At 41.3% G+C, this 13,838-nt stretch overlaps 1 protein-coding gene across 1 annotated transcript; it reads left to right on the forward strand.

Annotated features, from left to right (window-relative positions):
- Positions 1-405: 405 nt before the first annotated feature.
- On the forward strand, positions 406-13,591 carry rtf1 (RTF1 homolog, Paf1/RNA polymerase II complex component). The gene is made up of 18 exons (XM_083632505.1): positions 406-535; positions 1,620-1,730; positions 1,935-2,082; positions 4,645-4,846; positions 6,018-6,135; positions 6,494-6,605; positions 6,701-6,839; positions 7,094-7,271; positions 7,480-7,562; positions 7,652-7,739; positions 7,866-7,973; positions 8,068-8,145; positions 8,504-8,625; positions 10,387-10,444; positions 10,564-10,641; positions 10,753-10,857; positions 11,627-11,738; positions 12,513-13,591. The coding sequence occupies exons 1-18, from the start codon at positions 452-454 to the stop codon at positions 12,617-12,619; spliced, it is 2,031 nt and encodes a 676-aa protein (XP_083488631.1). The 5' UTR covers positions 406-451; the 3' UTR covers positions 12,620-13,591.
- Positions 13,592-13,838: the final 247 nt, after the last annotated feature.

Genomic DNA, 13,838 nt, shown 5'->3' on the forward strand with positions numbered 1-13,838 from the left:
GAGACCGAAGAGACACGACAGTGAAACAAATGGGACTGAGAATGTTCATTGGTAGCTGATTGGTAGAAGGTTACATTATGCTGAATGTACCCCTAGTGCATCAAGGATCTATGTCCTGATGACACTCTCAGACAACATTAGTTCCCTCTCGGATATTGCATTTCCCTCCCAATTCCATCAGCTCCACTGATAAAACGTTTGAGAAACACGTGCACAATATGTATCTTAATATATATATTTTTTTGTTATCGATGGTGATACAAAACTAGTAAACTAGTAAACTGCGATCATTATGAGCGCGCATGCTCAGTGGTGCCTTTGTGTGACTGACTGCAGAGCCAACTAGCTACCTAGCATCACGGCAGGACTGGCTGGCTAGCTACCGCCGCTCACCGTCAAACAACATTCAGACGACATAGAGGTAGCTAGCAAGTTAGCCTGGTAGCTAATCATGGTGAATGTAAAGAAACGGAAAGGTCGAGTCGTGATTGACTCCGACTCTGAAGACAGTGCTAGTGATGATAATTTAGATCAGGTAAGGGCACAGCTTTTCTCATTTTGCCCGTTTCTTAAGTTGTCAACACTTTGAGGTGAAGCTAATGTGTGCTAACCAAGCTCACATTAGCCGTGATTGCGCTGTGCCTGGCCTGTTTGGTAGGCCTAGCGCTAACGTTTATGAGTACAACACTTGCTCAACGACATAAAAATAAAATTCATTTGTGAACAAACGTGATAACCCCGAGTCAAATAAATGATGTTTTTGGTACGGCCCAGACGGAACTTCTTTACATTTGAGCCTCAGCAACTAGCTAACGTTACGCTAACGGGAACGTTAGCTAGCTACATTCCAAGAGATGTTAATAGCTCTCGTGCAGTGTTGTTTTGCACGAAAACAGCGCCATAGGCCTTGCTGGTTTTGGCTAGTGAGCTGGCTGGCTGCCTATGACTTATACAAAACGGGGGACGTTGGCTATCAAGATGCGAACAAGAGTGGGAAGTGTTTAACGACAACTGACTGAAGTCGGTGTGGTGTCGCATTGGGTTTAGAACCTTATCTCCTGAATGACGTCATGGGCACAGGGCTGAAGTTCTATTTCGGTGTTGTTGACAAACAGCCTTCCATGTCTGTCAAATAGCGGGAGAGCCTCACAGGAACGAATCATAAATTTGATTTCTAGGGTACTTATGTGTGCATAACCTGTCTAACCCCGAGATAGTGGCCATGCCCTTCAAATCAGCATCTGTCAATTGGTGCATTTCAGCGATTGAATGCCCCCTCTCTAGTTGTCTCTTGACTTTTAGCTGGTGGGTAGCTGAGTTCACAAAAGTTGACTATAACCCAGTCATATCAAACAGTCACAAAGCTTCCATCTGATTGGTGTTTAATAATTGGTGAGTTTTCTGCAGGGAGCTCATGTCATTGTGAGTTAAGATCTGTGTCGCTAAGTGCATGCATGCAGTGTCTTAATACATCTTTGCATTGGTGCTATGAGTTTATGACCACCTCTTGTCTCAAGTGTGGGTTTTCAGCTGTTCCACCCCCCTCCCCCAATATAATATTTGAGTGCATTTTCCTTCTTTGCATGAATGTTATTTCATTGGAAACCTCTTGCTTTCAGGAGCTGTTGTCTTTGGCGAAGAGGAAGCGGGTTGACTCAGGTGAGCAGGAAGAGCCAGTTAGTAAGCCTGCTGCCTCCACAGACTCTGAGACATCTGACAGTGATGACGAGGTATGACAGACTAATTACTCTACAGAATTTCACTCCTTTTCTTTTCTGGATGTAACAAGTGGAAAATGAAGGCCATATTTTTTAAACATGAATTTCAGATTGCTCTTTTCAGATATCAGGCACACCTGATATACGTTTTCACCAAGAAAGTATTTGTTATTTTAGTTACAATTATTTGATAACCAAAATTGATGCTTTATCTAGTGGACTGTTGGTGGCACAAAAGGCAAAAAGAAGGTTAAGCAAGGGAAGGGGTCTGACAAGAAGAACGCAACAAAGAAGAGGGTAAACAAGGCAGCGTCTGGCAGCTCAGATGGAGACAGTTCAGCGGAGAGCTCTGCACCAGAGGAGGGTAAGTTTCTTCAGGCTGTACATGCGGAAGAGATGATCTGTGCTTTAGAAGCAACTTAATTAAATTTTTCTTTGCATGCAAGAGAATCATCTTGGCAAGACAGAATGTGTTTTCATTACTTCAGCTGTAGTCTCTCCCCAGACTCAAATATTACGTTGAATCGATGCGCTCCGCATACTACATACAGGGATGCAAAGTAGTCACTTTTAGGTGACAGCCACCTTTTTGATCCCAAAATAGGGCACTATTTTCGGAGTGGTTTTGTGTATCTGTCACCTTTTTCACTCAGCATGAGTTTGCATCCCTGTACATAAGTGAGTCTGTGCCACTTCACAGCCACTGCTGGTTTTTGAAGGCGGGTTGAAATTGAATGAGTGACAGCTCATAGCACCGATGAGAGAGCGGTTCGAAAAATGTCATCTGATCGCAAAGTTGTTACTGATTGGGGAGGACTGAATCCACCACTGGCATATCACTGGTCAAGTGAACGGTTCCCTCCCATAACCAGCCGGCTGGGGGGAAGCGTCCCAGACCCAGAGAGAGCTCTGCAGCATTCAGTAATGTAGTGTATCAGACCCAGAGAGAGCTCTGCAGCATTCAGTAATGTAGTGTATCAGCGTAAGAACTCTCATGGGTCTGGTGTTGAGACTACTTCAGCTGGTGTACTATCAGGCCCAGAATATTTTTTTCCCCATGCATCTACTGACACACAGGGCTCCAGGATAGTAGTATTATGCATGCAGTGCAAGACAACATGGCATGACATATTATGAACTGTAGATTACAGGTATCACCAGTGTGCCATGTCAATGGGTAGAATATTTAATGTGGCTGGGATTGGGTGACTCAGTCGCTCATCCCCTTGATCCCAGCTGGCACTTAGGGAAGCAACTAAGCTGGTACTGTATTTTGTTTATTTGTCTTACTTTGCCACCCTATTGTATGCAGTGTTACTACAGTTATGGAAAATCTGTAAAAGTTTTGGATTTTGAAAAACTCCTGAAAAATAATTTCTGGTCAAAAGGCTTTGTGAAACATTATGAAATGTGTCATGTGTTTTGCATAAAGTTCAAATTGGCTGCTAGTAGGGACACCTTAGAACAGGGTTTCTCAAATTCTGGACTGAACTACAAATCAATCCAGACTGGACAGTGTGTTGAACAGGTGTGATTGAACATGCATTTACTTGTGAGCAAGTGATCACGAGCGCATGTGTGACACACATTGCAGAGCGCAAGTTAATCATCCTTGATTTTTACTTTCACTGAGCTGCTTGTGTGTGTGTGTGCAGTGTGCCTGTCAGCTCAAAGTGCCACTATTTTCCTATGGAATAGGCGCAGATTCCACACTCACCACCAGCGGCGCAGTGGATCATGGATTTTTCTGCAGTGGTCGGTCGCGCAAAGACTTGAAATTTGTTAAACTTGAGGGCAGAAAATCAGCGCGTCATGCATCACTTCTCAAGAGAACAACTCGGCACTACTTTGGTTGCCTGGCAACAAACCACACATTACTGCCCTGCTTTGTTTCTGCCACTTTTTTCAAAGTGAGGCAGGTCACTGTCCCCATCTTCAGAAGGCGACCATTCATGTGCCCACCATGTTTGGTTCCTCATATCGATGTGAATCTGGATTTTCCACAATGAATATTGTTAAAAAGCTCCTACAGCAGTTTGATCAGTGAACAATTGGGTCAGCAGTACCCAAGTGCCCAGATGCAAAGCTAATATTTCTTCACTAATTCAAGCCCCTATACTGAAGTATTGAATGTGTGTACTTAAAGAGGACAGGAAACATTTGATCATATGACTCTAGGATTTGCAGGATTTTTAGGGGTGCTCGGAACAATTTTTGTTGCCACTGATCATGATTGCCGATCGCCTGTGAGCAGTATCGCCCCGATACAGATCATCATGCCGATCGTTTTTTGCTGCTGTTGTTTTTTAGCAGCTGATAGGCTATAGCAGTATTATATGTTGTTTCCTCATTATAGCAACTTATAGCAGTATTATAGGTCTAAAGGCGCCTTCACATGATAAGAGGTCTGCACTTTTCTCACCATGAGGTAGAGCTTCACAACCCGGCCAATGGCTCTGCTCTACTGTCACTGTGTTGCCTCTCCCTGGCACTAAGTCACACAGTGGCTAGTCTCGACGCCAGACCCATGACAATTCTTATGCCGATACACTACGTTACTGCATGCTGCAGAGCTCTCTCTGGGTCTGGGACACTTTCCCTCAGAGGGCTGGTTATGGGAGGGAACCGTTCACTTGGCCAGTCATATGCCAGTGATGGCTACAGTCCTCTCCAATCAGTAACGACTTTGCGATCAGACAACACGGGAGGCGCAGCCCATTTGCTCTCTCATCGGTGCTACGACCTGTCACTCATTCAATTTCAACCCGCCTTCAAAACCACCAGTGGCTGTTAACTGGCACAGACTCATGTAGTATGCGGAGCGCAGCGATTCAATGTAATATTTGAGTCTGGGGAGAGACTACACAGCGGCTATCTTCTTCTTCTCTGATTGTTGGTAAGGTATCTGTTTTTTTGTGTCTATCAGGAGAGGTGTCTGATTCAGAGAGCAACAGTTCATCCTCCAGCTCGGACTCGGACTCCTCCGAGGACGACGTGTTCCGGGACGGGTACGACGATGACCTGATGGGAGATGCGGAGGACAGGGCTCGACTGGAGCAGATGACAGAGAAGGAGAGGGAACAAGAGCTGTTCAACAGAATTGAGAAGAGAGAGGTGCTCAAGAGACGGTGAGTGGTGACATTGGTGAGGAGCTGCAAGAATAAAAAGGGGGGGAAAAAGAAAATAATATTAGCAAAGAATTTGAATTTGTAGCATTTGTTTTAAGCTATGTGCATTTTTCGTGTGTGCCAATTGTCGGTTGCACCTCTCAGCATAGTTGGAGATATTGGTGCTTGTTTTCCTCCCTTCAGAAGAAGCTGCTGCCATCCATTTTTGTTGTTGTTTTGCTCCAGCCAAATGGGTGATTTGGGTGTAATTAGGGGTGTCAAAATTAATCGTATCAATGCATCGCGATGCGGACATGTGAATCGAATCGTTGACAGATGAATCGTTGAATCGTTTGTTTAAATTTCTGTTGACATTCAGATTTTAAAGCACGTTAAAGTAAAAAAGGGACTTGATATTTATCTGACTGCTTGGATTGATTGATGAAAAAGTAAAATTGTTACAGAGCTAGTAGGTAAAGCATCACAATCAAGCCCTCATTTGGGTTTGTCAGTGTTTCTATCTTATTGTCATTTCACAGTTCCCAAGTTGAGTGTTTCATATCAGTGCTACAGTAGGTTATGCTCTGCTTACTGTCAATCACCTGACACCTATAGAAAGAAGTGAAAGTATCCGCTAGCAATTATAATCCCTCAAACACATGCTGGTGTACAAATGTTATTGTTACATCCATGTCTTCTTATTAAGGGCATCTTTGTTGTTGGGACAGCAGTTAAGTTTAACACTGCAAAGTTTGTATTTAAAAAACAATGAAAAACAAGCAACTGTTGAAAAATTCAATTACATAAAGCATGCATGGCAAAATGCTAGACAGAAGTTGATATTAGGTTGTTGTTAATATTTCAACTCCGTAATCTTATGTAGATGAGAAGTAAATGGGCTATAATAACTGTAAATGATTCTGGTATTATTGACCACTTACTTGACACTGATTTGTCCTGATGTGGCAACTGATGTTGGAACTGTGCTTTGCAAACACTGTTTGACCCAAGATTGTTTCAAGTCTCTATAGACATACTTTTGTGAGGAGATGTTCCTTTCACAGACTGAAGTAGTGATTCACATGCTTTAGAGGAAGCCACACCAGAGAAATCAGCTGGATATCTCTGCATTGTGGCATATTGTGCATGCCCACAGTGTCACCTCATTTTTTACTTTGTATGTTTTTGACAGGTTTGAAATTAAAAAGAAGTTGAAGACTGCAAAGAAGAAGGAGAAAGAGGAGAAGAAAAAGAAGCAGGAAGAAGAGCAAGAAAAAAGAAAGCTATCTCAGGTTCCAGACACACAAGTGGTGAGTCCAGTTTCATGAGCATCTTAGACCATTTTAGAGATCCCTGAAGATAATATGCGCACTTTATTACTCAAATTGATGCTGGGGACCATTCAAGCCATGAGTTCAAATCAGAGATCAAATATTAAGATAAAGCAGAAAGTCCAGCACAACACAATATATCTGCCCCTCTAAAGACACATTTTGGACCTTTCTGCTTTAATTGCTGCAAAGTTTGTTTTGTGTGCATGGGGATTAATTCTGAATAATTTTATAAAATACCGTACTCATTGGCATTAACATTAAAGAGTCAGACTAAAGTACGTCTACAGCATTACAACGGCTTGTCTTTGCGATTGCAACTTGCACTCTTCTCTAGGTCATGTCACATAACAAGGAGAGACGATCAAAGCGTGACGAAAAACTCGACAAGAAGTCCCAGGCCATGGAAGAACTGAAGGCAGAGCGCGAGAAGAAGAAGAACAGAACAGGTTGGTACAGTTAATGTCCGGATATTTCAATTTTTGGTGATTCCATTGTTGTGAGTCTGTACAGAATGCTGACATTTGACCTCTTTGGTGAGCAGCAGAACTGCTAGCCAAGCGTCAGCCCCTGAAGACCAGCGAGGTTTACTCTGATGATGAGGAGGAAGAAGAGGAAGACGATGACAAGTCATCAGTAAAAAGTGATCGGAGTTCACGTTCTTCATCTTATGACGATGATGAGTGAGTATCATTCTGCCGGAAGATTTAAAAACTGCTGTACCTGTTCATTTAAACAATTTAAAAGGCAGATCACGAGACTCGCTACACTTTTCTATCTCATCAGCCTCAATCTATCTCATTGCCCGAGGAACCCACTCGACCTGATGATGATGATCAGTGTTAATGTCACGTCATTTGGTTTTCTGCTGAACAGTATTACAGAGTCAATCATGTCACAATTTTTTTAATAACTCTTTACTCTGTTCCACTATCAGAAAAGAGGAGACTCCACCAAAGTCCCAGCCAGTTTCACTACCGGATGAGCTAAACCGGGTCCGTCTGTCCAGGCACAAGCTGGAGCGCTGGTGCCACATGCCCTTCTTTGCTAAGACTGTGACTGGCTGCTTTGTGAGGATAGGGATTGGGAACAGCAGTAGTAAACCAGTTTATAGGGTAAGTTGGACTCCTGGTTTAACCTGCCTGGTTAAACCTGGTTTGAATAGAAATGCGCTCTTGTGTTGTTGTGATCTGACTTTCAGTCAAAACATGAAGGCCAGGTCTCTTGAAACAGATTTTGAATGTCAGTGGGGCCTGCCTGGTTAAATAAGGTCTAAATGATGAATGCTTAGGTAATTATATTCCTTTCTCTTGCTGTTGAAAGGTTGCTGAAATAGTGGATGTGGTCGAGACGGCTAAGGTTTACCAGCTTGGAACAACGAGAACAAACAAAGGCTTACAATTAAGGTAGGAATCCAAGACTCAAACAGTGGACGTTCTCTTCCAATATCCCTGCTCCCAAAAACATGACTTTAGATATTGTGTGTTTTTCTCAGGCACGGCGGCGACACACGGGTTTTCAGACTTGAGTTTGTGTCAAATCAGGAGTTTACAGAACATGAGTTCATGAAATGGAAAGAGGCGGTAAGTGGATATAACAAAAATATGTCATAGAAAAGCTCGGATTAAGGGGAGGGGCCAGAGAGAGAGTGTGATCTGACAAGTTGGGTGGCACAACTTAAAGTGCTGTGTTGATTTTCTCCTTTGCAGATGATAATCGCTTCAATGCAAGTCCCAACTCTTGATGAAATCACCAAAAAGGAGCAGTCCATCAAAGAGGCTATGAACCATAAGTTCAATGACAAAGACATAGAGGATGTAAGTCCATTTCTCTCATGTTCACTTGTTTCTCTGCTCTCATACATTATGCAGTACAGAAAAACATATATACTTTTTTTTGTTCTCTTCGCAGATTGTGAAAGAGAAAGACCGATTCAGAAAAGCACCTCCAAATTATGCCATGAAGAAAACTCAACTCTTCAAAGATAAGGTACTGAGAAATATACCGTAGTTGTTTTTCTGAGGTGATGGAAAAGTCACAGAATTTTACATTTGTAAAATAACCTACTTTACAACCTGTCAAATGTTAAATGTGAAGCTTGGTCACTGGTAGATGGACTCATCTTTTGAGGGGATAAAAAAAACAAATAACACACGTCCCAAGTAATAATTGTGGGTGGTGTAAACTAAAACCGGTACAATCAAATCAGCTTTTCAACAACAACAAAAACATAACATTTGAATAAGGTGCTGACAAACAATGCCTTTGAAATATTGCACAAGATTTCTCATGTATATCAATTTCTGGTATGTTATGCTTATCCCTTCTGTCTGTATTTTTACTAAAGGCCATGGCAGAAGAAAGCGGAGACGGGGATAAAGTGAAAGTGATCCAGGATGAGCTGAACGAGCTAGAGGAGAGGGCAGAAGCACTTGACAGGCAGAGGACCAAGAACATCTCTGCCATCAGGTCTGTCAGTCACAATTATAGCTGACTGAATCTGTTTAGACTTATAAATGTTTATAAAAAGTCTTAAACATAAAATGTCCCTGGCTTCACTTCTGGGATAATTGTGCTGGATTTTCAAATCGCCCTTTCGATTTCTTTTAAACCACTGAATGAAGAAATGTTAGCAATGCTGCTGCAGTAGCCCATATACATTGTTTTCTATCAGAAATGGTGCATTTCTCCATTCCATTGATTGAAAAAACATTACTTAACCAGCTTCCTGGAATGGAAATTACAGATTTGGCAGAAAATGTGACCCACAACCTTAACCCAAATTAAAATACAGCATAGTTTATTTGGGCTGGTGCAGTGGTTCCCAAACTGGGGTATGCATGCCCCTAGGGGTATGTGGAGGTACTACAGGGGGTACTTGAGAGAAAGGGGGGAAATGGGAAAATGTCAGAATAAATCATGAAAATAAATGAAACATTAAAATAAATCTGCTCAGGAGGCACTAATTGCAGCTCTTTCACTCAATTTCTTATTTTGTAATGTTATATTCTTCAAAATGTGGGTTATCATTCAGGCATTGCATCTATAGTTTTCTCTGGCAGTTTTCTAAGCAAAATGTTGTAGTCGGTTAAAGGAGAATTTCGTTTTTTTTTAACCTGCAGCGCTCTCCTCACATTAATTATGATCTGACGACTCACCCAGTGTTCTCCGCAGCGTTTTTGTCCGTCCTAGGCGTTGTTTTGAGATCAATAGTGTCCAAGCCAGTCCTAGAATGTAGCTCCGTGGGGGCCAAGTGGCAGCGTGCTTTTCCTCCATCTAAATAGACAGTTTTATTCCCATTTTCGACGCATATCGTCATAAACTGTTCCCTAAGGAATGATCAGACTGCAATTCTCCCCCGGGCTCTTTTCACCGGTAGTTAGTCTTCCCATTTTCGCCTGTCGGGTCAGTGAAACACAACTCTCGTCAAGTCCCGCAAGACTTTCCTGACGCCTAGGACGGACAAAAACACTGCGGAGAACACTGGGTGAGTCGTCAGATCATAATTAATGTGAGGAGAGGGCTGCAGGTTAAAAAAAAACAAAATTCTTCTTTAAAGGGAGTACTTGGATTCCGAAATCATGGAAAGGGGGTACTGAAGCCAAAAAAGTTTGAGACCCACTGGGCTAGTGTAATGGGCATGGTAACTAGAGCTGTGCATCTTCACTGATCTCACGATTCGATACGATTCGATTATACAAGTCTACGATTCGATTCGATTCGATTAAACGATGCATCACGATGCATCGCGATGCATATTAAATCGATGCATCACTTTTTCCGCAATACATGATTTATTTTTTCTCACTTTCTTTTTTCTCACTGTGTGGCTACTTTTAAAATAAAAGTGCATTTGGAATTGCATTGTATTATGATCCATAATTAAAATAAACAACTGCATGTACTTACATTCTATTTTATTTGATTATAAAAAAAATATATATATATATATATTTTTTTTTATCGATTTTTGATATTTGTTAATCGATGCAGAATCGTGCACGTCCGCATCGCGATGCATCTCTGAATCGATTATTTTCGGCAGCTCTAATGGTAACATGTTATTGCTGCAGATTTAAAATGTGAGGCAGGAATGTATCAATAAACAATTTTGTCATGGCATACTGTATATTTAAATATACAATCCTTAATAGCATGATGCTTTGCTTTGGAGGAGATTGTTCATACCCAGTATTTTTGTTTGCCTCTTTCAATCTCTTTATCCTCCAGCTACATTAATCAGAGGAACAGGAGTTGGAACATTGTGGAATCTGAAAAAGCTCTTGTGGTACGTGCCCGCCGCCTCCAGCATCATCCTCACACCTGCATGTATTCGACTGTGATGATTTTGAAATGTAAAAGATTATGTTTAAAATACTCTTTACTTCCTGATTTACTACCTCACAGCTTGAGGGGCAAAATGCCAAAAACCAGCAAATGGATCCTTTCACCCGAAGACAGTGCAAGCCTACCATGGTGTCTAATGTAAGATTTCCATTGATTTTTCAAAGTAGGATATCTACAATGCAGACACTAGACACTGATGAATCTGCAGCGGTTACTCAAGGTTGTGTCAATCTGCTCTTGGTTCTGTAGGCCAGAGACCCAACAGTCCATGCAGCTATCATTGCTCACCTAAACCAGAAGTATGGCTCTGGGTCAGAGATGCAAGATCCCAATTCTACAGACAGGAGCAGACTGGTAAGGAAGAAACCAAGATCCACTTCTCTTTTTGGCCTGTAGCATTACTCATCTGGTTGTGTTGACCCAGTTTTTAGCCATGCAACAAGTGATGTGTAACATGTATGCTATGCTGACATTGTTTACATTGACACAGTCTGCATGTTTGTGGTTCACATGCACATGTCATGCATGAGGGCATTTCACAGGCATCTTCGATTTCAGATAAACACCAGAGAATAATGACTAGAGTGGAGAATGATACCTATCAGTAACTGTTCTGAGTGTATTTATTCTGGGTGCACACATTTAGCCATTTTAATTAGCAAGGTTGAGCAAAGTACACGGTGTGCTTCAATGGTGTGAAACGTTTAACTCACAGTGCTCTTTGGAAACTGTTCCAGTGCCGTGGAACTCTGATTTTGTGTTTTACAATAATGTTTGTTAAATTTCTGTCTAAAACATTTTTGAAAGAATAGGCTGCAGTCACTGTTGCAATACAGCAGGATGAGGGACCTTTTGTTGGCTACAACTCTAGATATACATTTTAAGGCCTCAACAGATTTTGAAAGGTATCAAAAAGCTTCAAAATGTTTAATTCTTTATTTAGGTTGTCTTTTTAATTAATTAAAGTGCATTTTAGTGCACAAGTTTGGAAAATAATTAATTATTTTGCATAGGGAAATGTATTTCATTTGAAGGTATTGACACATTCCCAGCGATAACCAGAACCAACGTTGCCTGGAACTGAACCTTGGTCTTTTTTTCTCTTCAATTTATTTGGATGTAGGCAGCCAGCCAGAAAGAGAAAGATGCCCCCAAGCCAACCAGTGACCTATCAGAGGACCTGTTTAAAGTTCATGACTTTGATGTCAAGATTGACCTGCAGGTTCCTAATGCAGGTGAGATGATTCACTGTGTGTTTTTATGTGGCTGTTGGTTAAACATGGTTGTTGTTGCCCACCACACCACACCAGAGACGGGGACTCAAGTCACATGACTTTGCCTCGAGTCACAATTTTTGATTCTCGATGCATCAAGAGAACTCAAGATTCTCACTTGACTTGCGGTTATGGTGACTTAGGAATTGACACTGACTTGTACTTTGATGACTTGAAATGGTGTCTTCACAAAATATATTGTTTGTCTAAATGACTTGGATTGAAAGTGATGAGATTTATTCCAGCAGACAACTGAATTTAAATTGGTATGGAATTATTGCATTTATTGAAGTTGAAACTGATTATAGAAATCAAACTCAAGATGTTCTTAAAACCATATTGCATTGAAAAGTCCTAGATATTTAGTTTTCTTTAAAGTATTAAATCGATTGATTTATTTGTTTTGACTTGGTGTTCTACATTCAGACTTGAGACTTGTGATGCTTCAAGACTTGAGACTGAAATGGGACTCAAAAGTTGGCCTGGTCACACACCTCTGCACCAGACATAACCTAAACCTACCTATTGTTTTTTATGTGTATATTTTTGGCCTATTCATGTTTTGTCTTGTTTTTTTTATCTGCTATGGACCTAGGCTACCTATTCTTATATCTATCTTTATGTTCTATTCGAGTCTTATGTTGTTTTTATCTGCTATGGACTGCTCTTTTAAGATGAGTCTTGAACAGAGTTTGAGTGAGGGTCATTAATTAAGATGGCTCTTCTTCATTGCAGAGGCGAAGTCTCTGTCAGTAAGCTCCAATGCACTGCCGGTGAAGGACGGTGCTCCTCGCAGGTCCCTCAACCTGGAGGACTACAAGAAGAGGAGGGGCTTGATCTAATGCTGTGGCTAGCCCCTCATTCAGAAAACACATTGCATGTGTAATTGGCTGCGTGCGTGTGTGTGTATGTATGTGAGCATGAGTGAGAGAGAGAATGAGTCAGGGAGGAAGTGTTTGAATGTTGATACAAAAGACTGTTTATCCTAACACAAGAGGAAATACTGATTAAGCAAAGACAACATTTTTCTCAAAGGATCTCGCTACGAAGAACTTGTCCAGATTTTTTTCCTCCCCCCATTATTGCGCACAAACTCATGCATTGAGTTGTGGGTTTTTTGTTGTTATATATTTTTTTATGTATTTAACTTCTCTCCCCTCTTTTGGATCTTCTGGAGTTCACTCCTTTCGTGTCCTTTTTGTTTTTTATTTTTTTTTAAAGGACACTGTGCTTGTGGATTATTACCTTGTGGATGATTACCTGAACAAGGACACTATCTTGAGTTACTTTGAGATTACTGGACCGGACAGTTAATGGAGCTGACCAGCTTTTTCCTGATCATCACTGAATTGCTGTTGTAGATCATTTTTTCCAAAAGAGGAGGGAATCTACACTTCCAGTCCATCCCAAGTTTACCATGTCATGGTCTTCTGCAGAACTGTAGGTGATCTCCATCTACGACTCATCCGTAACTCCGGCCCGCTGTTCAAACGAGAAGCTAAATATAGGAACTAAGCATAGTCAGTACATGTCAACGGGGCAACATTTGTCACTTTTTAAGTCTTTGAAACAACCTGATTTAAGATTAAACTTTTTCTATGGATGATTAAAAGTGTTGCTTTATTTCTATTATCTCTAGGTTGGTTGTTCTTGGGACATTGTTCATGGGATAACTCCCTTGCCCCTACTCCTAGAGCAGATTCTTAAGTGTTATCGATTGTGTCCATAGTCAGTTCCTGTATTGATGTGGCATGCCATGTAAATATGCATTTTGGAGTGAGTGCGGGAAAAATAAAGAGGCACTGTTTCATAGGTTTTGTGTCCATTTGTCTCTTTTTGCCAGGCAGCGGACTGCCGGGTCTTAATCTGTCGCTGACAGACTTACAACCCTGAGGACAAATGATAGAATAATGCTAGAATTAGCCTATTTCATATTACACCTAGGCCTGTGAATCTTCACTGGCCTCACGATTCGATTACGATTAATCTCAACGATTCGATTCCACGATGCATCTCGATACAGCTCCAACAGTATTGCAGCTCCAAGTATCAAATCCTACA

This window comes from Poromitra crassiceps (assembly GCF_964638095.1).
Source record: "Poromitra crassiceps genome assembly, chromosome: 3".
NCBI classification, from domain to species: domain Eukaryota; kingdom Metazoa; phylum Chordata; class Actinopteri; order Beryciformes; family Melamphaidae; genus Poromitra; species Poromitra crassiceps.